This window comes from Macaca thibetana, chromosome 9 (assembly GCF_024542745.1).
Source record: "Macaca thibetana thibetana isolate TM-01 chromosome 9, ASM2454274v1, whole genome shotgun sequence".
Classification (NCBI taxonomy): domain Eukaryota; kingdom Metazoa; phylum Chordata; class Mammalia; order Primates; family Cercopithecidae; genus Macaca; species Macaca thibetana.
In genome coordinates this window covers 44,935,582-44,958,367 of record NC_065586.1, presented here as the reverse complement: position 1 = coordinate 44,958,367, position 22,786 = coordinate 44,935,582, and the positions used below count along the sequence as shown (strand labels likewise).

At 47.1% G+C, this 22,786-nt stretch overlaps 1 protein-coding gene across 1 annotated transcript in view; it reads right to left on the bottom strand.

Annotated features, from left to right (window-relative positions):
• Positions 1 to 22,786, bottom strand: part of FRMPD2 (FERM and PDZ domain containing 2) — a 125,914-nt gene that overhangs the window by 7,256 nt on the left and 95,872 nt on the right. The window contains exons 18-27 of the mRNA XM_050803147.1: positions 22,147 to 22,239; positions 21,363 to 21,470; positions 21,154 to 21,270; positions 17,097 to 17,302; positions 14,275 to 14,379; positions 12,019 to 12,112; positions 11,049 to 11,134; positions 9,160 to 9,307; positions 7,187 to 7,401; positions 4,782 to 4,880 (exon numbers count right to left, since the gene is read on the bottom strand). Coding sequence (XP_050659104.1) covers positions 4,782 to 4,880; positions 7,187 to 7,401; positions 9,160 to 9,307; positions 11,049 to 11,134; positions 12,019 to 12,112; positions 14,275 to 14,379; positions 17,097 to 17,302; positions 21,154 to 21,270; positions 21,363 to 21,470; positions 22,147 to 22,239 — 1,271 coding nt within the window. The remainder of the gene's footprint in view (positions 1 to 4,781; positions 4,881 to 7,186; positions 7,402 to 9,159; positions 9,308 to 11,048; positions 11,135 to 12,018; positions 12,113 to 14,274; positions 14,380 to 17,096; positions 17,303 to 21,153; positions 21,271 to 21,362; positions 21,471 to 22,146; positions 22,240 to 22,786) is intronic.

The window sequence follows — 22,786 nt, the reverse complement described above, 5'->3', positions numbered from 1 at the left end:
ACCATAGCATCCCAGCTCCTCCACATGCTCCTGGCTGGACCCTGGGCAGCACACTCAGGCACCTTAGCTTAGGGGGCTTTGGAAGCTCTCCATAAATGTGAGCCTTATTTTTAAATAAAAAAAATTTGCAAAATTTAGACAAAGATAAAAATGGAAGATAAATATGCTAAACAATGACTCTATTCCACTTTCCGATAAGAAATGTTTTCTTTTTAAGTTCATCTTCATCTGTCATCGCAGGGCTTGTCTCCCTGTCTCCCGCCCCATCAAGATGTTCTTTCCTGGGTCTCCTCCTCACTTTCCCAGACATGACTTGCTTCATCTCAACTGCTCACCTCCCTGTCAGCCTTTTAGGTTTGGTTTTGGTGACGTGCTATGTCTTGCTGCCACTGCTCGACCTTCTACAGAAAAACAATCTGTGTTTCAGTAGAAAACTGTTTTTATCTACAGCAGAACCTGCTGGGTTCTCTGATTCTGGCTGTCTCCACTGTCTTTGAGCTATTTTACAACTCTATAAATAAACAGGTCCTTTGAAATCTTTTTTTGAGCCAGTTTTAACATCTGCCTGGTCCCCTCATTGAATGAGTTAAATAAAACCTTTAACATGTGTTCATTTTTATATCTGTAGGAATCATGATTTTACCTTTTCCAGAAAATTATCTTCTAGCACTTCCACCCCCGGATCTCCATCCCTGATGTAATAAAGCCCATGGCTGGGTTCCCACCCCTGCCCTCACCTACAAAAGAAGAACCACCCCAATGAGTGGTCTCCCCACCTTTCTGATTGTACATCCCTAGCAACGAGAGGGATACACCTCCAAATGTGCACATTTATTTAATTATAAGTCATAAACATTTACTACTCTTCTGATAGACTGGACATTATAAAGGATACACCAAAAATCAAAATTTTAAGAAAGAGCATATTTTATCACATTTCATACTATTTGGAGAGACCTACAAAATCTGTTTTTTAACCTATCCTCTCCTAGCTCACTGTCTCTGGACACGCTCTCCAGCAATCCTTCCCCACTCCAAGATTTCCAGTCTGTGGAGCTGCTGCTTTTCATCAGAACCCCCACTCCCCTTCCCTGTCACACATGTCCTCGGTGTGCCTCTTACTCTGCTTAGATTCCATGGCTCTGCCCCCTAGATGCTCACTTACAGGCAAGGAAGACCCTGAGCGCCCACCTCCTTGCCCCTCTCTTCCTCCCACATGTCACTTGCAGATTCTGGGTTTCCGTTTTAATTCCTACTCAAACTGTGTGAACCTCACCCCTGCTTCTGAGCCTCTGACTAGATTAGCTTCAAGTGTGTGACTGCTGATGTCAAATGGGCAGTCAAGACTTCCAGATAATCTTTCTCTGTGTCCTTAATCAATTCAGTTTTCTACCTCTGCTCTCTAAATTATTTCTCATCTTGTCTCTCTCTTCAAGTTTCCAACAACTCCACCCTGACCTTGCCTGTGACCTCACAGTGAGAACGGACACGTTCAGATGAGAACTCTTCATCTTCCCACAGCAAATTCCACTGAGCAGCCTGTGTCCCTACCCCAACTTCACCTTCCAACTCTCACCACCCATTTCTGTGCTCTACTTCATGGCAGCCTCTTACATGAGTGTCTCTTCTCACAGTTTCCATGCCTCCCTCCTTCTTTCTCGTTCCCACTAGCACCAGCCTTCGGTCCTTACCATCCAATGGAAGGAGCCCACATCAGGGTCCCCAGTGACCTCTATCTTTCTAAAGCCGAAGAACAAATCTCTGTCCTCCCACTCTCTCTCTCTCTCTCAGCAACGTTCAACAAAGTGTGTCCCTCCTTCCTGCCTGAGAGCTTCCTCGTTCATTTGCTGTACTTACCTGGAGTTGATCGTTAGTCTCACCCTTGCTTCGTTTTTCCACCAATTCCCCGGCCCCATCTTAATCTCATATGCTGTTCCATCTCTGTACCAGGCCTCTCAATGTTGGCATGCTCTGTGCTGACTTCTGAGTCCTCTCCTTGAACTTATCTGCACTCTTTCCCAAGGTGATCTCAACCATTTCATGGCTTTACATGGCCTCTACATGCTGACAACTCCCAAATTCACTTTTCCCAGCCCTGATCTCATGCCTATTCTCCACAACTGCTTAATAGATATCTTCACTGGATAGCCTATAAACATCTCAGTTTTACATGATATCAGAACTATTGTTTCTCCTCCATGCACCCCAGATGGCCTTCCCCAGCCCCTGTAAGCAGTCCCTCTCTTGGTAATTGGTACCAAGAGAGATGAAGAGGAAAATAGGATCTATGATTACCCTCTTAAAGCATGAAATAGGCATGTGTGATCTAGTGCAGAGAGAGGTATTGGAATCAGGAAAATTGGGCTTTTTACCTTCTGACCCCTCCTTCACCCTGTATTGGCTTCCTCATGCCAAAGCTTCATGGCTCTCTTTCCTCATACCCTTTTCTAATCACAAAGTAGTCTCCTGACTCCACCGGCCAGATGTATCCCAAATCTGGCTGCTGCTTAACTCTTCAGCTACAGTCTGAGTCCAAGCCACATCATGTTTGACCTGCTTGACCTCCTGCAGTCCCTGAGCACGAGCAACCCAAGTGGCTCCTCTGAAGAATGGAGGAGGACATTTCCTGCTTAACCCTCCATGCCAGCCCAGTGGCTTCCCACTGCATGCAGGATGGTGGCATCATGTTCCTCTGATCCCCAAGGCCTTCCAGGGTCGGTCCCTGCTGCCTCCACAACTTCCTCCACTTCTGCTTCATTAACGATGGCCCAAGCACACTTGTATTTTTGTCCCTCAAACATCCAGGTGGGTTCCCATCTCAGGGCCTTTGTTCATGCTGTTCCTTCTGCCTGGAATGTCCTTACCCCAAATGTGGGCATGGCTGCCTCCTTCTCAGAGGTGCTTTACTTTATGGACTAAATGCTCACTCCCCAGAGCTGCTTACCCTTGCTCTGCAATCTGACCACTGGAGCCACCCGAGCAAATCACAATCCTTCTCCCACTTGGCCTTCGGGTATGAGGAGGGAAAGCTCACCCCCACACCTCACCTGGACCCTTCCTGCTAGAGCTTTATGGGCTCTCCTGGGAGGAGCTATTTTCCAGGATGGAAAGATTGCTTTTTTCCCTGGGATTTCCTAGACATTTCAACAAAAACACAGAGTCCCAGCACCTTGGCCTGAATTGGTGTATGTGAAATTTGGCCCTCTCTCATCTGGTTCAGTTTCTTAACACAATTGCTGTCATCTACCTTCTTTTCCAAACCAGCAACTTTTGGATATCTTTCCCATAGCTCTTCTCTCCCTAGATGCTATGTCAAATGACCTCTTGGAGTCTAAGATCAACAGCATCTGGGTCATCAAGCCCTTTATGTTGTCCTAGTGATGGTGACACCCTCAGGCACAATAAGTGATCCTTTTTATCCACATCCTAGAGATGAGGAATCATGAGGCCTAGAGAGGACAGGCAACTGCCCAAGGCCCATGCAGCACAGCAGGTACAGGTGATCCAGGTACCCGCCCAGATCCCCTCTCCAGGACTGAGACTCACATCCCACTGCCTCATCTCCCCCCCCCTTGGGGTGGCCTACACCCCAGTGCTGGTTAGGGCAACACGCAAAGGCACAGGTTCTCTTGTCCCAATTCATGGCAGCTCCAAAGGGCCATCTCTGCTCCAGGGCTCCCTCCAGGGTCAGCTGAGGCCCTGGTTATAGATGCACATTGATCTCTCCTTCTGCCTCACCCCACTTCAGTCACCCTCACAGGGGATGTTCTCAAGTGCAGGCCCATAAAAACCTCCCACACTCACATGTCTGCTGCAAAATCTGTTTCCTAGGGACCTCGCAGAAGGCATGGCAATGGGTAATTTTATCTGTCAACTTGGCTAGGCCATGGTACCCAGATAAGTGGTCACATACCATCTAGATGTCGCTGTGAAGGTATTTTTTTTAGATGTGATTTGACATTTAAATCAGCAAACTTTGAGTAAAACAGATTGTCTTCCATAATGTAGTGGGCCTCATGCTGTCAGCTGAAGCCCCTAAGAGGAAAGACTGGCCTCCCTGAGGAGGAGGGAGTTCTGCCTCCAGATCACCTTTGGGCTTGATCTCCATCAGTTATTCCCTGGGTCTCCAGCCTGCTGGCCTGCCCTGTCGAATTTGAACTGGCCAGCCCTCATAGTCACATGAGCCAATTCCTATAATAAATCTCTTTCTCTTTCTCTCACTCTCTTCATATATAAACACACATAAACACACACACCACACACACTCATTCTATCTGTTCTATTTCTCTGAGAACCTGACTAACATAGGAATCAAGGTAAAAATCCTGATTTTCCTGATTCCAGTGGCTCTCTTCTTTGCACTAGACTGTGCGCGCCTATTTCATGCATTAGGGGGGTAATCATATATCCTATTTTCCACATCATCTCTCAGAATGGAAATTCTTATTGGAAATTCCCTTGGTCTGCTTCTGTGTCTACTCTCCTTCCTCCCAGGCTTCCCTCTCTGATGCCTGGGCTTCCAAAGAACCTGGCCCTAAAAGTTTCACAGCCAAAGTCTAAACATGTAAACATCTACAGGAAGACCCAAATGTTGGAAGAGTCAGAATCAAGGAGAGGAAGGAGACCTACTGAGGTTCGGGGACCAGCTATTTTCCTGCCCCTGTGAAAGGAGGTGGCACTGAACCTACCTACAACCCTACAACCCTCTTAGGACCCTAGAATCAGGAAAAGGGGGGCCCAACCAGAGCCAGGCAGAGCGAGTAGAAGACACTGCAGCCTACCTGCCATTCCTGCTCCATCTCAGGCAGCGCACCTGGAGGGGGTCGGCAAAGGAGGAGCGTGACTTCCTGTGGGGCCCCTCTCAGTAAATGCAGCACCTCCTGCGAGAAACCAAGATTCACTGTTAGATCTGGGACTGCATCGCTGGGGATACAGCGATGTTCTCCCCACTGTGTTCCAGGCACTGGCTCCTCCCTCCTGCACCTTGGTCTATTTCTCACTCCTAAGAACTCCAGAGAACACTGCCGTGGCCCTGACTTTTCAAAGTGCAAGGAACCAACGTCAGTGTCCTGCAGCTTCCACAAAGTTGATGCAAGATGCTGGGCTGTGCATCACCTTTGTGCAGCTTGGGCTCTGGGAACTTCTCACCTGTAATATTGCAGTAACCGCCTCTCTGGTCCCTGCCTTCACCAGTGTCACCCACCTGCCTCCCTCTACGTTGCTCAAGGGAATGGCAATATCTGCCAATACCAATGCCTTTTCTTCAGAGACAGAAAGAGTGGCTCCAACAGATGGCTGTTCATCTCAATTGCCCTTTCCTCCCAACCTCCCCTCATCTTGGGCCACCAATTGTGCAGGCTCCACCACCTGAATCTCTAAAGCCTGATCCTTGGCTCTGAGCTTCCTATCAGGGCTCGGCTTGAGCTCTGGGAACCTCTCGCCTATAGGATTGCAGTGACCTCCTCTCTGCTTGCTGCCTTCTCCAGTGTCACCCACCTGCCTCCCTCCACAATGCTCAAGGGTAGTTTTCCATAATGCAGATATAACTGAGTCCTTCCTCCCACTGCACACCCTGGCTGACTCACTTTTCCCTCAATGTAAGCTCCAAGGCATAGCACATAGACCCCATTTCTACCTGCTGCTGCCTCTCACCCCAGTTCCCTCTCTCCCATCTACTCCCCTCTGCACCCACATCCTAAGCCCCTGCCATGCTGAACCTGTTGCTCCAAGCCACCCCCTCAATGTCCAGGGCTCAAGGTTGCCTCGATAGCTCCTATTTCCTATTTAGACCAGGATTTCTCAAACTCTTGGCACTGTTGACCTCTCAGGCTGGACAATTCCTTGTGAGAATGCCTGTCCTATGCATCGTAGGGTGTTTAGCAGCATCTCTGGTCTCTACTCACTAGATGCCAGAAACACTCATCAGCTGTGACAACCACAAATGTCTCTGGACTTAAGCAAATGTCCTCTGAGAGGGAAATAATCCCTGCTTGAGAATTGCTGATCAGAACACTCCCTAGTCCCTGCCTCAGCCATCCAGGACTTCCAAGGGGTGCACTTCTTTCCTGGCTCACTGGTGTGAGCACTGTAGCATGGGCTTTCGTCTCCCAGGGTACGTGTCTCCTGCCATCACCGCTGTTTCCTGCCCATGAGCTCTGAGACTGCATGAGCTGTCCTCCTCTGTGTCTTCAGTCTCTCATAGAGTTGCCAGCCCAGCAGTGGTTCTCAGAGAAGGGTTCTTGGATCAGGAGATGGACAGATGAAGGTACACCCTCCCACCCGAGTGGATGATGTTCTAGATACCTCCCCGCTGCCCTGCCCTGCCCTGAACCACTGTCCCCATTTGCCCATCTTGCTTTGTGATTCTGGAGCTGACCTATGAAGACTGCATGAGGCTTCCTGTTGGGCTCAGTTTGGGGAACACGGCGGGAGACCAGAGACAGGGAGAGGAGGTCATTGCTGCTTCCAGATTCCTCCCTTCAGGTTGCCATGGGATGACTACAACCTCAGCCAAGGCAAGAGCTCATGCCAGCGAGTCCCTCCACCAGCTCTCCATTCCCGGGGTGGGGTAACTGCGCTTTCGCATCCCCTTTGGTCTCGGGTTACGGGTAACTGCTTCCCACTCTTCCTAGCCCTAGGCCACAACATGCTCCCTTGAGCTTCCTAACAACCTGCCCACACCTTAATTAAATGTTCCTCAAATGACTCCATTTTCTTCCAGGACTCTGTCTAATATATACAATATTTCATTACTCTTTCTTCTTCTTAAATTGCATTTTTGATCATAGGCAGGACAATCAGTGCAACAATGTATGAAAAGCTATAAGTGTAGCTGAGAAATGAGAAGGAGAACAGAAAGGGACCCAATCTAGTCCCTTCAGCCCCACGCCCAACTCCCAGGATGTGTGTGAAGAGACGTCAGCCAGCACAGAGGCCAGGGCTTTATCTTCAGCTTCTCTCATGAACCCAGCGAGAAGCAAGGCTGAGTTAAGGTCAGATATTTAAAAACAGAGATTTTAAATTAAATGTGAGCGTGTACCACTAATTACTCTCTTTGTGTGATTAAAATCCAGGCTGCTGGTGTGATTTTCAAGAGCCCAGAGTTTTCCCTATGGCGGCACGCCAGCAAGAGGCAAAGCTGGGGCCAGCCTGCACATAGAGCTGCATTGCCCGTGCCCCCCAGCACCTGGAAGATGAGGCCTTCCGTGGACCTTCCATTCACGGCCAGGATAATGTCACCAGCTTCGATGGCCCCATTCTCCTCAGCTGGCTGTCCCGGAAAGAGCCTCTTAATCCTCACAAGATCACTTTTGAGATGGCTGTAGCTCTCTTTCTCCATCTGCACGAAACTGAATCCCAAACCATTGGCATTCTTTTTTAGTTTAACTTCAAACTTAGGACCTGTAGTGTGATATGTTGATAAAAACAAATTCTTCAGTAGATTACAAGTGAAATTGACCAGTCTCAAAATGTAAATTGTCAAGTAGATGAATTATTTCTTTTACGTTAAAATAATTCTTTTGCTACTTTTTATGGCAGAGTACATTATGTATGTTATGGATTAGTGCTGTCCAATAAAATATAATGTGAGCTATAAATACAAACCACAAATGTCATTTTGAAGTTTTCAAATAGTTACATTAAAAGAAAAGGAAAAAGCAAATAAAAAGTAAAACAAAAAATAAATAAAACAATTAAAAAAGTAAAAGGAAACCGGTTAAATACACTTAATCATACATCTTATTTAATACCATATATCTAAAATATTACCACTTCAACATGTCATCAATATGAAAAAATTGTTAATGAGATTTTTTTATTCTTCTTACAAACTAAGCTTTCAAAATCCAATACCTATTTTATCCATTTAGATTGGTCACATTTCAAGTCCTCAATAGCCACATGTGGCAAGTGGCTACTATATTGAATAGCACTATTATAGATAACCCAACTATGTTTATACATAAAGATATAGCTGCCAGGCACACACAACATGCTCTTGGCATTTAATAAAACCTGTATCACATATATTCTTATTACTCCTTTAGAACTCTAGTCATTTTGTAGTATACTTGAAACTAAATTTTGCATAATTAGACCATGGAGAGAATTATGGCCGACTCTATGGACAGTGCTTTAGCTGCCATTTTGTTTACCCATGTAGGCTGACCATAAGACAAAACGGTTGCCTCTGGGCACCAAGGATGAGCACAGCTGGCCATCTACATGGTCTGTCCACCAAAAAGGCCTCTGGGCTGCCTCTCTGATGCCAGCGACTCCGCTGGCATCAATGCACAGAGGCACAGAGCACAGACTTGCAAACTTCACCAGGGCAAGAATGGAAGCATGTGAAGCAATTATGTGAAGGTGTGTCGCACGACCAGTTCTACCATCACCATGAGGCCTCTTCCACTCTTTGGAGTCAGCTTCCCAAAGGCCCCAAGGGAGTGAGCAAAGGGATGAGGACAGAGGAGACTTGATTTAAAAAGAAGCATTCCCCCTTTACCCCATCCCAACCCTATGGCTGCCTTGCATCTTCTGCAGCAAAACCAGAAAATCTCTATGAAGGGACTAAAACATGGCTAAGGTCCAAATAATTCTTACTGAGGAAATTAACATGTTCCTGGCAAATACCAAAATCACAAGGAAAGTGCAGAGGGGCAGCCCATTGGAAAACATGCAGTGTTGTCCCTCTAAACTGATTGTTCATTTGCTTTTTAAAATGATGCTAATAACAAAGCTAGATTCCTGAACCTTCCTCTCCCAACCTGCCTAGTCATTCCTCAAATAACTTCATTACAAATGACTTGGCTGGACTGTGAAGCCAAATGTATCTGACAATGTATGACCCTTTCAGTCAATTTCATCCTAAATATTCACACAAACATTAAGGTTCTGGCAGCTGATCAAAGGACTGAGGAAGGCTGGGGGCAGAAAGACGCCTAGAAATCATTTGGGGAAAATGCATTTGTTTCCAGAAACCTATTCCATGAGATGGGCTTCCATCGCATGAGAAAGCTGATCTCAGCATGATCACCATGGCTCACTTTCTTTTCAGAACCCAGAGGAAGCCTTTGTGCCTTTCCCTTTTGACCTGACAATTCAAAAGCAGCACACAATAACATGACAATAGTAACACTCAATTCTCTCTCCTCTCACCATCTGTCACCGAGACACAGCTCGAAGGCCTGCCAGGCAAGGCTGTTACCAAGGAAACAGCCGTGTGTTCATCTCCCATGCTGTCATTAGCAGAAGGACACTGCTGTGTAGTCCTGGGGCCTCTTCTCTCTAAGACTAGTCTTGCAATCTAGAAGGAAGGGTGAACAAACTCAGTTTATACTTCGTGTGGCAACCAGGAGGCACTCCCTTGACTCTGCAAATGCTTTTTAATTTTCAGACGCTTCCTATGAGCAGCCTCATTTGAATCTCTCAACTAGCCTATGTGTTGGAATCTAGACCCAGATTTCTCAGTGCTTATTAGACAAGTACACCTGGAAGCAACACATTTACCTCCACTTCACATATGCAGTGCCACACTCATCTTCCTCCCCTCACTCACCCTCACTTCCCCTCCTCGTTCTTCCTAAAACACTCCTCCCCTCACATTGGCTCACCCCACCATTAACCTGCCAAGGGCCACATTTGGAGTGGTCCAGCTCTCCTTCATCTGGTTTCTAAGTTGTGAACATTCCCCATCAGGAACAACTCCCCAGTGCCCCCTCCCCTCCACCCCCTCTCTCACTGCCAGTGTCCCCCTGGGCCGTGGCAAACTCTGGTTACCTTGGCTCGCTGGACCCTGTCTGCACCCCTCTTGGTCCACCCCATCATGACTGCCATTGAACAAATTGAACATGCAACATTCTTGACTTAAAGTCTCCAATGCTTCCCATCACCTAAGACTCAAACCTATGGCACCCCAGGTCTGCACCAACTGCCCTCCCCTTTCTTTCCAACGTGATTTCCCACCTTTCTCCACACAACACCATATACCCTTGTTGCCCTAAGTGTGGTTCAAGAACCAGCAGCGAGACATCACCTGGAAGCTTCTCAGAAATGCCAAGCTCCCATTCAGGACATGTGGCCCTGCCTTCATCTTCGTGCTGCACCTGTCACTCAGCACCTGCCAAAGCAGCCAGGAGGCCAGCCAAGTACCCTCTCTACCCATGCTCATTAGCAAAGGTCTAAATATCAGAAGGTATCAATAAATTATGGCTCCATTCTCAAGATAGGTCAACCAAAGTCACTAATATAAGCAAATTTCACCAGACACCAGAGGACCACTTTAGGAAAGAAAGCAAAAAGTGGCCAGAACATTGCGCCACAGCTTGTTGGAAGGGCCCTTAGGAATCCCTCCTGTCTCTGTTGACTTTTTAGTTGCCAAGAGAGAGTGATGCCAGCTCTGTGGCTCAGGACACTGGGGCAGTTCGAGGCTCCCACCCTCCGGCAGAGGACTTGGCACAGTGGGGTAACATCGGGTCACTGCAGGGCAGGGAATAAAGGGGACAAAAAGGATGAATGGCTCTGCTCTTGGCACCCTGAATTCCTACCTCATTGTGAGTAAAAGAATCCCAGGACACTCTGACCCAGGCCCCGGTGGGTACAACACAGGGTGATGGGGAATGGCATGAACAGGGAGTGGAGTGGGGTCATCCTATGCAAAGGTGGGGAAGTAAGAAGGCCCAAGACCCTATGGACAAAGGGCCAGCGGGGCCGGGGCAGCCAGAGCCAGGCTACAGCAGTCACTTCATTCCATCTTCTCCATTCTGCTGCCTAATTCTAGAATTCAGGCAAGCCACCAGTAAGTTTCTAAGGCTATCTACAGGGGGTGAGATTTTTTTACTTGGAAACATCTGTCTGCTACCTCCTGGGTTGCACATCCCCATAGAAAAGTGAGGGTAGAAGAAATGGAAGAGAAAAAAAAAAAAAACTAACAAAGAAAAAGCATTGTTTCCTGCCTGCCTCCCTCCCACCCAGAGGCAATGTCAGCTTCTGATGTTGTCCAGGAAAGCTCTGGAAGGAGGGGAAGCTGGTCAGCACAGTCTACTCACCTGCCCAGGACCCTTCAGGCACTGCACAGCCTGCTTGTGGGTGAGGCCGCACAGACTCAATCCATCCACCTGCAGGAGTCGATCACCTGGGAAAGGGACAGATGTCATGTCATGACCTGGTACCTGAGGCTGCAGGAGGTTCCCTTCCAGGAGGCCCCTGCCCGGTGCCCCTCCATGCAGCCTGGAGAAATGGGAGAGGAAGCAGAGGTGCCAGGTGTCCCCCCGGAGTCAGCAGGAATCCTGCCTCTCTGAGCAGCCTCGCTCCCTTCTTCTCAGGCACATCACAGATCAGGGATATAAAAGCCTTTCTATTATTGGCTCACAGAATGGTTGAGCCAGCTCTTTTCAACCTCATCCTTCCTCCTGTTTTCCTGTGAAACCAGTTTTGAAAGTATTTTCAAGTTGCTTAGATATTTATATCTCCAGGATATATTTTTTTATTATTATTTCAAAAAAGGTCAGGGAGGCATGGTTGATGCTGGAGACATCAGAATTCTAGGGGAAACGGAGATAAGTAAGATCCCAGGTTCTCCTTTTGGCTCAATTCTGGCAGTTTTGGAGACCAACAAAAATCACTCCCTTCCCTCAGAGCAGTGGGAGGTGAGCAAAGGCGACAGAAGGCTCAGGTGTCCTCCCCGGATGTGCGAGTGAGGTTACCGAGGTCCACTTGTCCTCCAAGAGAAGCAGTATGTTTCCCTATGAAGGCCAAAGAGCAACACAAGTCTTTTAAGTCTTCTACTATTTTTCTATCACCTATGCTTCCCAGTGTGCCACTGCAGAACCCCCAACCTGTCAAATGGCAGGGCAGGTTCTATCACCCCCTTTCCAGGTGAGAAAAGCATGACCTGGGGTGGCAATCATTTGCATAGTTTTCAGAACAGGAGAAGGGCAAGGCCTCGAGGCTGCCCTCCCTGTGCAGGGCTCTTTACACCATGGAGCACAGAGTTCCCAATGAGACCCCATCTCTTACCCTGTAGGATCTGCCCTTCCTTGGCAGCTGGTCCTCCAGGAACAATGGATTTCACGTAGATGCCACCATAGGGCACGCTGGTGTTAATGCCACCCTGAAAAACACAACAGAAAACTCACTACCCATCTGTCCTCCTCCAGGAAGCCTCCCCAACCTCCCCAGCTAAGGGAATCCCCACCTGCCCACCACTGTATCCCATGACCTCACTTCCGACTGGCACTGTCTTCTGTATTCACCTGTTCGTTTAGATTGTATTCTCCACTGAGCAATAAGATTAGGTGTTCATAAGCTTAACAACAGAAACTATGTGAGAGATCTGGGCATGTCCCCAGCCCAAGCACTGGTACATGGCAGGTGCTCAGCAACTGGTCACATGGGATGTACCACTATCTCTCTATTGGTAGCGACCAGTATAGGTGGATATGGCTCTGGGCCTGAAGGCTTGTGCCTGGCACTTCTTGTGTGCTTTGATAGGCCAAAGGATATGTGCATTTTTCATTATAATAGATGCTGCCAGATTGCATCCCTATGTGAATATGGATATACTTATTCACATTTCCACCAGCTTTGTATGACAGTACCACTTTTCGACATTCCACCAGCTATATTTGGCCAAGCTGATAGATATAAAGTTTAAAATTTCATTTAATTTAATTTGTATTCCTGTGGCTTTTCATGGGTTTGAGTGTTTTTCATGTGCTTAATGGCCATTTGGATTTGAGTGAGACATTTCAGGAATTATTTTTGAAATGAAATAGCTGCAAAGAAAATCCAAGTTTTTGCCAGCCAAAGGAAATCACCAACCTCTTCTCAGCAAATATATATTTGTGAATAACCCAAAATTTAGTGAGTTTTTCAGACAAGAAATAGCTATGTTTGGTGTCTGATAGAGCTGTTACCCCAAGCCAAGAATAAATTGACCATATTTGGCATCAGCCTGTTCCCTCCACGTGGATTCATGAGCCTTATTGCTTGGTTTCTTACTTGGTCCCTTAAAATCATACACTGCTGACAAACTCATTGCAGGCTTAGGGTCCAAGAAAACAAATATCCTTGCTCTAGGTGCACAGCACTGTCACAGGGGAAAGGAAGGATGCCCTCTATTCACATCTCTCTTCAATTTCCTCTGAAAATTTTCATCAGTCATAGCATTTCCTTACTTTGATGGGAGATGCTTCTATTTCCCATCAACAGTTAAATCCAACAATGGCATTCCTGAAGTCCAGCCCATTCCAGGGGGTCTCAAGATAATGGATCACTTTCTTTCTTTCTTTCTTTTTTTTTTTTTTTTTTTTTTTCTTTCTTTCTTTCTTTCTTTTTTTTTTTTTTTTTTTTGAGACGGAGTCTCACTCTGTCGCCCAGGCTGGAGTGCAGTGGTGCAATCTCGGCTCACTGCAAGCTCTGCCTCCTGGGTTCATGCCATTCTCCTGCCTCAGCCTCCCGAGTAGCTGGGACTACAGGCGCCCACCACCATGCCCAGCTAATTTTTCTGTGCTTTTTAGTAGAGACGGGGTTTCACCGTGTTAGCAAGGATAGTCTCGATCTCCTGACCTCATGATCCGCCCGCCTCGGCCTCCCAAACTGCTGGGATTACAGGCGTGAGCCACCGCACCCGGCCAGTAATGGATCACTTTCAATACTCAGTAATAAAAGCAGCACCTTCCAACCTCTGGCCTCTGGATTTTCACCAGCTTTGTGTGTGCCATTCCCCAACCCCTTGGGTAAACACAGTTACATGGGTAATCTCCTTCCACAAGGGTCTACCAGGTAGAGCTCAGAAACCAAATGCAAAGTGTCAGTCCTGATGGAGGCCTGGCCCTTGGGATGTCTGAGTAAGAGGCTCCACACTGATTCCGTGCTGGATGACAGTGGACTGCCCCACTCATCCTTGGCCAGATGAAGGGGGACTGCCCTTCTCACCTTTAGCTTGTGTCCCTGAAGACCCAATATGCTTCTCTCTCTCTGCAGTCCAGCGTGACCTCAGAGTCGGGACACATCACCCAACTCTGCCCACACTGCCTCCCCATGTGGTTGGAATTCCCTAGTGTATGTCCCGCTCAGCCTGAAGTTCCCCAGTACCTCTGTTTGTCTCTGAACTCATCCCCCAGTGCAGGCCCCGACTGACTTTCTTTATTCACCCCTTGCACTTGTGCACACTGAGCACACTGTCAGAGGGTGCCGTCTGGGTGGGATGGCCACCAGGCTCTAGAGGGACATCTTGTTAACTGCTTTTCAAGCTCTCCTAAAAAGTCTTACAGTTACACTGAATCCAAGTGTCCCATCTTCTTTAACCAGTTCCACAAAGTAGATTTCACCAGCACTGATTTCCGGAGGTGATGGAGGACAAGAAGAACCAGTACCCTGCCATAAACAAACAAACAAAAATAAAGAAGGGATGAAGGCAGATGTCACCTCTTAGCTCTCACCTGCTCTCAGGAGCATTATTGCACCTCAGAAAGAGCATGAACTTTGGGCTGGGTCAGTAGGGGATGCATTTCTAGCTTTATCAGGCCTTCTCCATGTGACCTCAGACAAGGCAGGAGGAAGATGAGGGAGCGTTGGACTGGACTGATGCCACTTCTAGGCAGAGAATGCTTGGGTCACTGTTCATGTTCCGCTGTCCCTCTGCCTAGAAGATAGGGTCTTTTGTCCTATCTGTCCCCTTTACTTAGTGCTTTCTAATCACCATGCATGTCAGAAAATTCTAATAACGCACAGGAAAATAAACAAGCTGGAGGAAGCTGAACAACGAAGCCTCGATTCTTCCAGAGACCTTACACACCCCATGGCTGGCAAGGTGTTTTGTCTAAATTTTAAAATTCAAGGAGCAAAACAACTGCTGAGGGTGAGACCTGAAGTGAGAATGTAAAGTCCACCATACTACAGAGGATCATCTGGCCACAAAGTTGGCCACAAGACCCAGAAGAGCCTGCACCATCTGGGTTGGGTCCTACAGCCTGCACCATGGTCAGCGTGGCCTTGGAGCTCCCTTGCTCCCCTTAACTGCCCCCAACCCCAGGAAACCAACTCTCAGGTTTGCCGCCAAAGAAGTCGCAGCCTGAAGGCCTCTCTGGCCTGATTCCTGACAGAGAGGACCTCCCAGAGGAAGGCCTGGGGTGAAGGTTTCGGCTCTGGAGGCCAATCCCTTGCATTCCAATCCCAGCTCTGTCACCTGCTCCCTGAGAGAGCTTGGGTGTGCTCCTTTGCTCTCTCTGTCTCAGGTACCCCACCTATAAAAGGGGTTGATAATAGGAATGGTCTCATTGGGTTACCATGGAGCTTCCATAAGCTAATACATATAAAGTGCTCAGGACCCTGCCTGGTACACAAGTAAGCACTCAATTAATGGCAGCTACTACCATTATTCCTCTACCGGCCTCCTGCATACAGTTCCTCATGGGATGTGCTGTCCAGGTGAGCACCATGGCCAATTAGGAAGGCACTGTCACTCATGGAGCCCTATTTCATGCCAGATCCTTGTGGCAGGGGTCAAGACACACTACCCCAAAATAGGGCACCTTGGCACATTGGAGGAATTGGAGAAACAGCACATACAGGAAGGTTTCTCTGACCTTCCCATGCTCTTCTCTTCTGAAGCAGGCCCTAAAACCTAGGAGGGATTTTCTAACCTTCCCCTGAAGCAAGGCAGAAGACCCTCAAGTGAGAACGCCCTCCCTATATCCGGGAAAACGGAGCATGTTGTCTGGGAAGACACAGGGACTGAGAGAGGAATCTGAACAAACAGGCCTTCACTGAGTTCCTCCCAGCTTACATACTCCTGCTTTTTGTCTTATCTCATTTTTCCATGACTCTCCATTCTTCATGAAACACACTCAGGGAGAACTGTTTCTTCAGGTCATTTCCATATGAAGGCTCACATGTCACATAAAACTTACAGTAAATACTTGTGGATGCTTCTCTCTCATTAATCTGTCTTTAGTTACAGGGGGCCCAGCTGATTAAGCTAAGATGAGTAAAAGAAAGAGACGGGTGTTCTCCCCGACGCTGGCCATAGTACCTTAGCTTCCACAGCTGTGGACAGGCATCATTATCTCTGTCACAAAAAGAGAAATGAGGTTGAAAGAGGTGCAATAACCTGCCTGTTTCAACCAGCAAGTTGTCCCAGCAAGAATGAGAAGGGCCACTCAGCCTGAGTAAGGGAAGAGAGGTTGTGGAAGGCCTGTTTTCAAAGGTCTTGGCAGCCTTTGGAGAAACCAGTAATATCAGTTCAGCACCTGGGGCTGGAAACACTGGCTGCTGTGACCAACCCTGAGGCTGAAGGGCGAGAGAAGGGAGTGGTTGATGGACCCTGATAGAGCTGTACTCTTTGTAGAGGGACACAGCCAACCTGTGTCAGCACAGGGAGAGAGTGGGATGAAGGGTGTGCAGCTGAGACCCCGGCACTGCCACCCTGTCCTCATTCATCCCACAACTGCAGGCTCCTCCCGAAGCTTCTCCTGGGCAGAACCAAGCAGGACACAGCAAGCTGACTCAGTCCATGAGCACCAGCTGTGCAGGGCCCAGAGCTAAATGGAGAGGCTGGAGGGGCCTAAGGAGACAACGCCACTCGGAGTCCAAAGAGACGGCAGAGGGTGGCAGAGCTGGGACTGAAGCACACAGCCCTCCATACACCTACTCCAGATCCCATCTTCTTCCTCCATGGGGTATGGCCAAGACCAAAGCCACTGAGTTCCCAGCTTGAGGACCAATTCAAGGACAACAATAGGAGGTGCCTGATTGCCCACGCCTTGCCGTTGGCAGCAATCAATTTCCTCATGTTGCTATTATCATAACAATTATAATTAGTGACTAAGGACTCCAGAGGCACCCACACTGAGCCTGCGCCCAGACACTGACTAGGAACTCTGCCTTCTTCTACGCATTTTTCTCAACAACCATGCCATGCAGGCATGTGCTTCTGTTTGAAGATGAGGAAGCTGTGGCTCAAAGGGGCTAAGTAACTTCCATCCACCTGACATGGAAAACAGAGAGCAGAAAGGGCCTAGGGGCCAGGCTGTTGGGCTCCACAGCCTGTTCTCGTTCCTCCAGATCTAGAAAGTTAACCAAGGGATGATTACCTTTAACGGCAGAAAGGAAAGCTGATGTCTCAGCCTGGGCACTAAGCTCTTCACCCCAGCCATGTCTAGTTCTTCAATATTTCTGTCCTGGTCTTGTGTGCGTGACAACAAACTTCCCTGGTACCCGAAGCTCAGGATGTCTGTAGAGGAGACCCCAGAATTGGCTGTGCTATTCTTCTCTTCATCTGGGTTATTTCCACAAACACCTATAAAAACAAGCCAAGAAAAAGTCAACAGCTTAAAAAGGCTGGCTTCTCGGTGGCATCTCTATGTGGGCACAGCGTTTTCCTCCAATGACAGAGGGATCTTTTATAGCTGCTCAGGAACAATGTGAATTTAGCTCCTCCTGAAAGATGTTGCATTTAGATTAGAGAGAGGGAAGATTCTATATGTGATTTAGAAACCTAGATAGAGCTTAAGTGATCTAACTATGAATGCGTAGGCTCAAAAGAAGTTCATAAGGCCAGCTCTCCCTTATTAAGCTCTAGCCATGTGATAGGCACCTTAGATATACATACATATAGGAAGATATGGACATCTTCCCATCTTCTCAGCAGACCACCATGAAGGTGTAATCCCTGTTCAAACATAAGAAAACAGAGTCAAAACTATTAAGTATCTTGCCCCAAATCCTACAGCCAGCGTGTGGGCACTTAAACCCAGCCTCTCCTGAACACCCCACTGAGCATATCTACAACCACTATGTGATCAAAAACCAACGTATCAGGTCCTTTTGGGAGGCTTGGTAATAACCAGACTGCAGGCCCCTCTGAGTGAAGGCTAGGCCACTGATTCCTGCTTACCCCATGTCTGACTTGTGACCTGGCACCGAACAAAGAAAAGAATATGAGGTTGTGAATCAGTAGAAAAACCTTGGGCAAGGTGCTTAACATATCTGAACCTAAATTTTCCTGTATCTAAAGTAGAGATAATATCAATATCAATAATATTGTAGAGTTGATGAGGCTTAGAGATTATACATACAGAAAAGATTTTACATATGTAAAGATAAAAATATATATGTATATATGAAAGAATATATATTTCCTCATATATATATATATGGCTCGCTCTCTCACACACACACAGACACACACAGCTTAGCACATGGTAGAGCCTCAATAAATGTATCTACTGTTAATATGTTATTATTAGCTGCTCAACAAATACATGTGGGAGGAATGAATAATAGTCAGATTTTCTTTAGACCTGGATACAAGTAGATTTACTACTTTTGATACAGACTCATTAACACTCAGGGAAGTGCCCAAACTCACATGCTGAATGAATTCAATTTGAATAAATTTGATTTAATGAATTTGATTTGAAGTTATTCAAATCTAAAGGTATCCAGCAGGGAGTGGCTGGGCCACTGTTTCGTAATGCTGCATTTCTGGCCATTTCATTCTCAGATTCTGTCATCGTTGTCCTTCTGGCAGTATCATAAGCATCGGCTCATTATCTTCCACATCCTCCATGAGAGGTGAGGATGGGACTTATGATTGAATTGAAAAGTCAAGCCATGCTGCAACTGGTGTCCTGCCTAGTAGACATATGAGCTGGGAGACCTTCTTTGGTAACTAAAGCTCAATTTATTGTAGGCCATGACAGAGGCTCATGATGGACATTTTATCTGTCTGATCCCGATCTCCAATCTAGCCCAGGTGCCTTAACAGCAGCCTAACCAGATAGAAGAAAGTCACAGTGGTCAAGTCTCTGCCACGGAGACCCAGCCAGCATCACCAAGGAAACGTCTTCCTCTGGCAGTGGCCCAGCTGTATGAGGAAACCCCACCATGATGAAGGCAGCATTGTCAAAAGGTAGCTGGGGCACCACAGTGAAAGGACCTTTTATTCCCAGCCATTGTGGGAAACTCATTGTCTGGAATTTTAATGTGAGGTTGCGGTTTGAGAATAGCAGACTTCGAGTACCGCTTTTTGACAACCTCCACCACAGCAAGCCATCCTTGGACTATGCTGAATTGTGATTCAGTCACCTGCATTGTGTTTCCTGATGACACATGGGATGGTTTGATTGCTCCTGTCAGTGGAGGATGTGGAAGAAAACACAAGGATTGCTGAACCACTGCAGAAAGGAGAGCAGTGGTGCTGGGAAATCCAACAGAGACAACAAGCCTGAGACTGGCATTGGGGACATGCTGAGGCCAGCCCCTGGGAGGCTTCAACCCCGGGATGAAGGGTGTGGGGCTGAGACCCCAGCACGGCCACCTTCCACCATCCATAGCTTCTGGACGGGGGAGCTGCATGGCACTGTGTACATATACAAGAGTGAGAGTGTACACAGTGTTCAGAAGGCAAGGCAAATGTAGTGCCTGCATTTAGGACCTAGAAAATGCAGGCTGGTGTGACAGGAAGTCCTCCTGTATACAAAGGAAAACTGTACGACACCCCTGAAGTGTGAAGAAGCAAGTGTGAGCCTGAATTTGTAGGCAGTCTGCTGGTAGTTTACAGGATCACCCAACCAAAAGCAGCAGTGGTCTCAGGAAACTAGGGAGAAGGGATGTTAGCCTCCTCCCATTACTTCCTCCAGGCTCCTCAAGCTTGCTCCCAACAAAAACAATAGTATTTTCCTTTGATATAGGCAGTTGTTGCTCTCTCATTCTTATCTAAAGGATGAAGAAAAACATCATTAAAAAGTACTTTACTCTTTAGGTTGATCATGAACACGCACATCAAGTAAGAAGAGTGAGCTTGCCATGAAAATTCAGCTTTAAGAACAGGCCAGGTGCAGTGGCTCATGCCTGTAATTCCAGCACTTTGGGAGGCAGAGGCGGGCAGATCACCTGAGGTCAGAAGTTCAAGACCAGCCTGACCAACATGGAGAAACCCCATCTCTACTAAATATACAAAATATGCTGGGCGTGGCGGTGCATGCCTATAATCTCAGCTACTTGGGAGACTGAGGCAGAATTGCTTGAACCCAGGAAGTGGAGGTTACAGTGAGTGGAGATCACACCATTGCACTCCAGCCTGGGCAACAAGAGTGAAACTCTATCTCAAAAAAAAAAAAGAAAAGAAAGAAAGAAAAGTTCCCATTATCCTCAGCAAACTAACACAGGAACAGAAAACCAAATACCGGGCCAGGCGTGGTGGCTCACGCCTGTAATCCCAGCACTTTGGGAGGCTGAGGCGGGTGGATCACTTGAGTTCAGGAGTTTAAGGCCAGTCTGGCCAACATAGTGAAACCCCGTCTGTACTAAAAACTACAAAAATTAGCTGGGTGTGGCAGCGCATGCCTGTAATCCCAGCTACTCAGGAGGCTGAGGCAGGAGAATTGCTTGAACCCGGGAGGTGGAGGCTGCAGAGATCATGCCATTGCACTCCAGCCTGGGCGAGAGAGTGAGACCCCATCTCAAAAAAAAAGGAAAATCAAATACCACATTTTCTCACTTATAAGTGGGAGCTGAATAATGAGAACCCATGGTCACAAAGAGGGGAACAACAGACACCGGGGCCTACTTGAGGGAGGAGGGTGGGAGGAGAGAGCGGGTCAGGAAAAATAACTATCGGGCACTCTGCTGAGCACCTGGGTGATGAAAAGGTCTGTACATCAACCCCTGTGACACTAGTTTGCCTGTAATAACAAACCTACACAGGTAGCCCTAAACCCAAAACAAAAGTTTAACAAAGAACAGTTCCTGTCTCCTCCCCAGCTGATTGCTATACCTAAACCCAAACTACAGAAATCCTGGTGCAGTCCCTATCAACAAGGACTTTGGGTGGCAAGAAAAAGGTCCTCCCTGCCATGCAAGGAGAGTTGACAGAAAAAAATGACTGGTTGTATCCAGCCGTGTCTAACAAAGAATTAGAGTAGGTTACTCCCTTTCAGCAACACAAGCAGTGGTAACACCCATCCTGCCCCTGAAATTGAAAAGCTTATTAATTCGTGCCACTACACTGCTTCTTTGCAAGCCAATACCACGAGGAAAGCAATACAGAAGACCTACGTGGACTTCAAGGTCTAGTACCTCATAGTAATCATGTACTCCTGAAAACAGGGGAGGCTCTTCAGCTCCCAAGAGCAGGTTAAAACATACCTTTTGACTGAGAAATAATTAACTCTATGTTGTCAGGGGAATTCTGGATCATCCTAACAGCCATGTTGAATGTGAAGCCCTCCAGACTGATGTGATTCAGGGCTAGTATCTGCCCTCCTGGAAAAATAATACATCTAAATAATCCTTCCAAGGAAATAAAAAAGAGTGATTTCTTAAAACAGTATCTCTAGTGATTTAAAAAGATGTACCTGGTTTGATCATTTTTGCTTTTTCTGCTGGTCCTCCAGGTATAATAGAAGATATAAAAATGCCAGGGTCAGCTTGGCCTGCATACTCTCCCTCATTAATGACAAAACCTGTAATCCAAGATGACAGTCCATGATAAGATGATACTTAGTGATTTTGCTGTTCAGAGAGGTTAGGTCATTTCCCTGATATCACACAGCTACCAAGTGGCATTAGCTAATGGTTACAGTCAGGTCTTCTGATCCTCAAATAGAGGATCCTTTCTCCTCTGCCATGATACTTGGAGAAAGGTGGATTGTTCCCCATTAGTAAGCACAGCTAAAGCTAGGAGCACAAACCACCAATAGGCACTGGATTTTGCTTCAGTAAAGAAATGATTTTTAATCAAGTACCTTGTTTCCGTACCTTGTTTCTTATACAGTTTTTAGGGTCTTAGAAAGTGGTTACTAGTAAGAGGTGAGATAAATTGACTCTTTTTCCCCATGGCTGACTAGAAGAAGGTTGCTACATGGGGAAAAAATGTAGGGGAAAAAATCTTTTTCTGCATTGTACTTAGATGCACTGCAAAAATGTATCAGGCCTAAAAGAAAAACTTTGAAACAAAAGTCCCATTGCTCTTTAGGAACAATTAAAGGGAGAAAAAAGCAGAAGTGATTACTAGAAAAGGCAAACTGGGAGAGGAGGGATAGGAAAGGGGAGTAGACAAGTTGAAAGGGAAAACAGCACCCACCTCCCCACTTTGCCCAGCGGTAGAGACTGGGCCTCACCTGCAGGGAACCCTCTTACCAAAACCACGATGTGGGTCGCGTTTCAGTGTCACACGCACGATTTCTCGGCCTGGTTCAGCTGTAAAGCTCTTCCTCCTATTATTCTGTGACCCTAGAGGTAGAATCAGAGCACCACACTGTGCTTTTCCCCAAAATTATTTGGGAGCTAATACAAAAGGAGTAAACAGCATTTCACACACACACGTGCATGCACATTCACATGCACACATTCCTGAAAACAAAAGTAGCTCACATTTTATCTTCCAGCAGTGCTGGGAATGGACGCCTGAACACACACTCGCATAAGCCTCTCTGGAGTGTCACTCAGTGTTGCTCAAGTTCCAGCTTAAAGAGCAGGGGCAAGAAGAGTATGGGCTATGGTGCATGTTTTCTGTATGACTTATTGTAGCTATTTTGTTCCGCATTGGTTTTGGGACAAGACAGAGGATGAGCAGAGATGTATTAATACTTGCTGAGAGTGAAAACAAAAACAAAAGCTAAAACAGAGATGAGACAGCAAAGCCTTCCCATCCCAGGCCTCAAATAACCAGGGGTGACAAGGTGCCAGCAGCCCAGCCTGTGTGACCTGTGGTCTTCCCCTGGCTTGGATCATGGAGGAGCCCCAGACAGAGCCCCGAAGCTGTTCCTGGAGAGCTGGA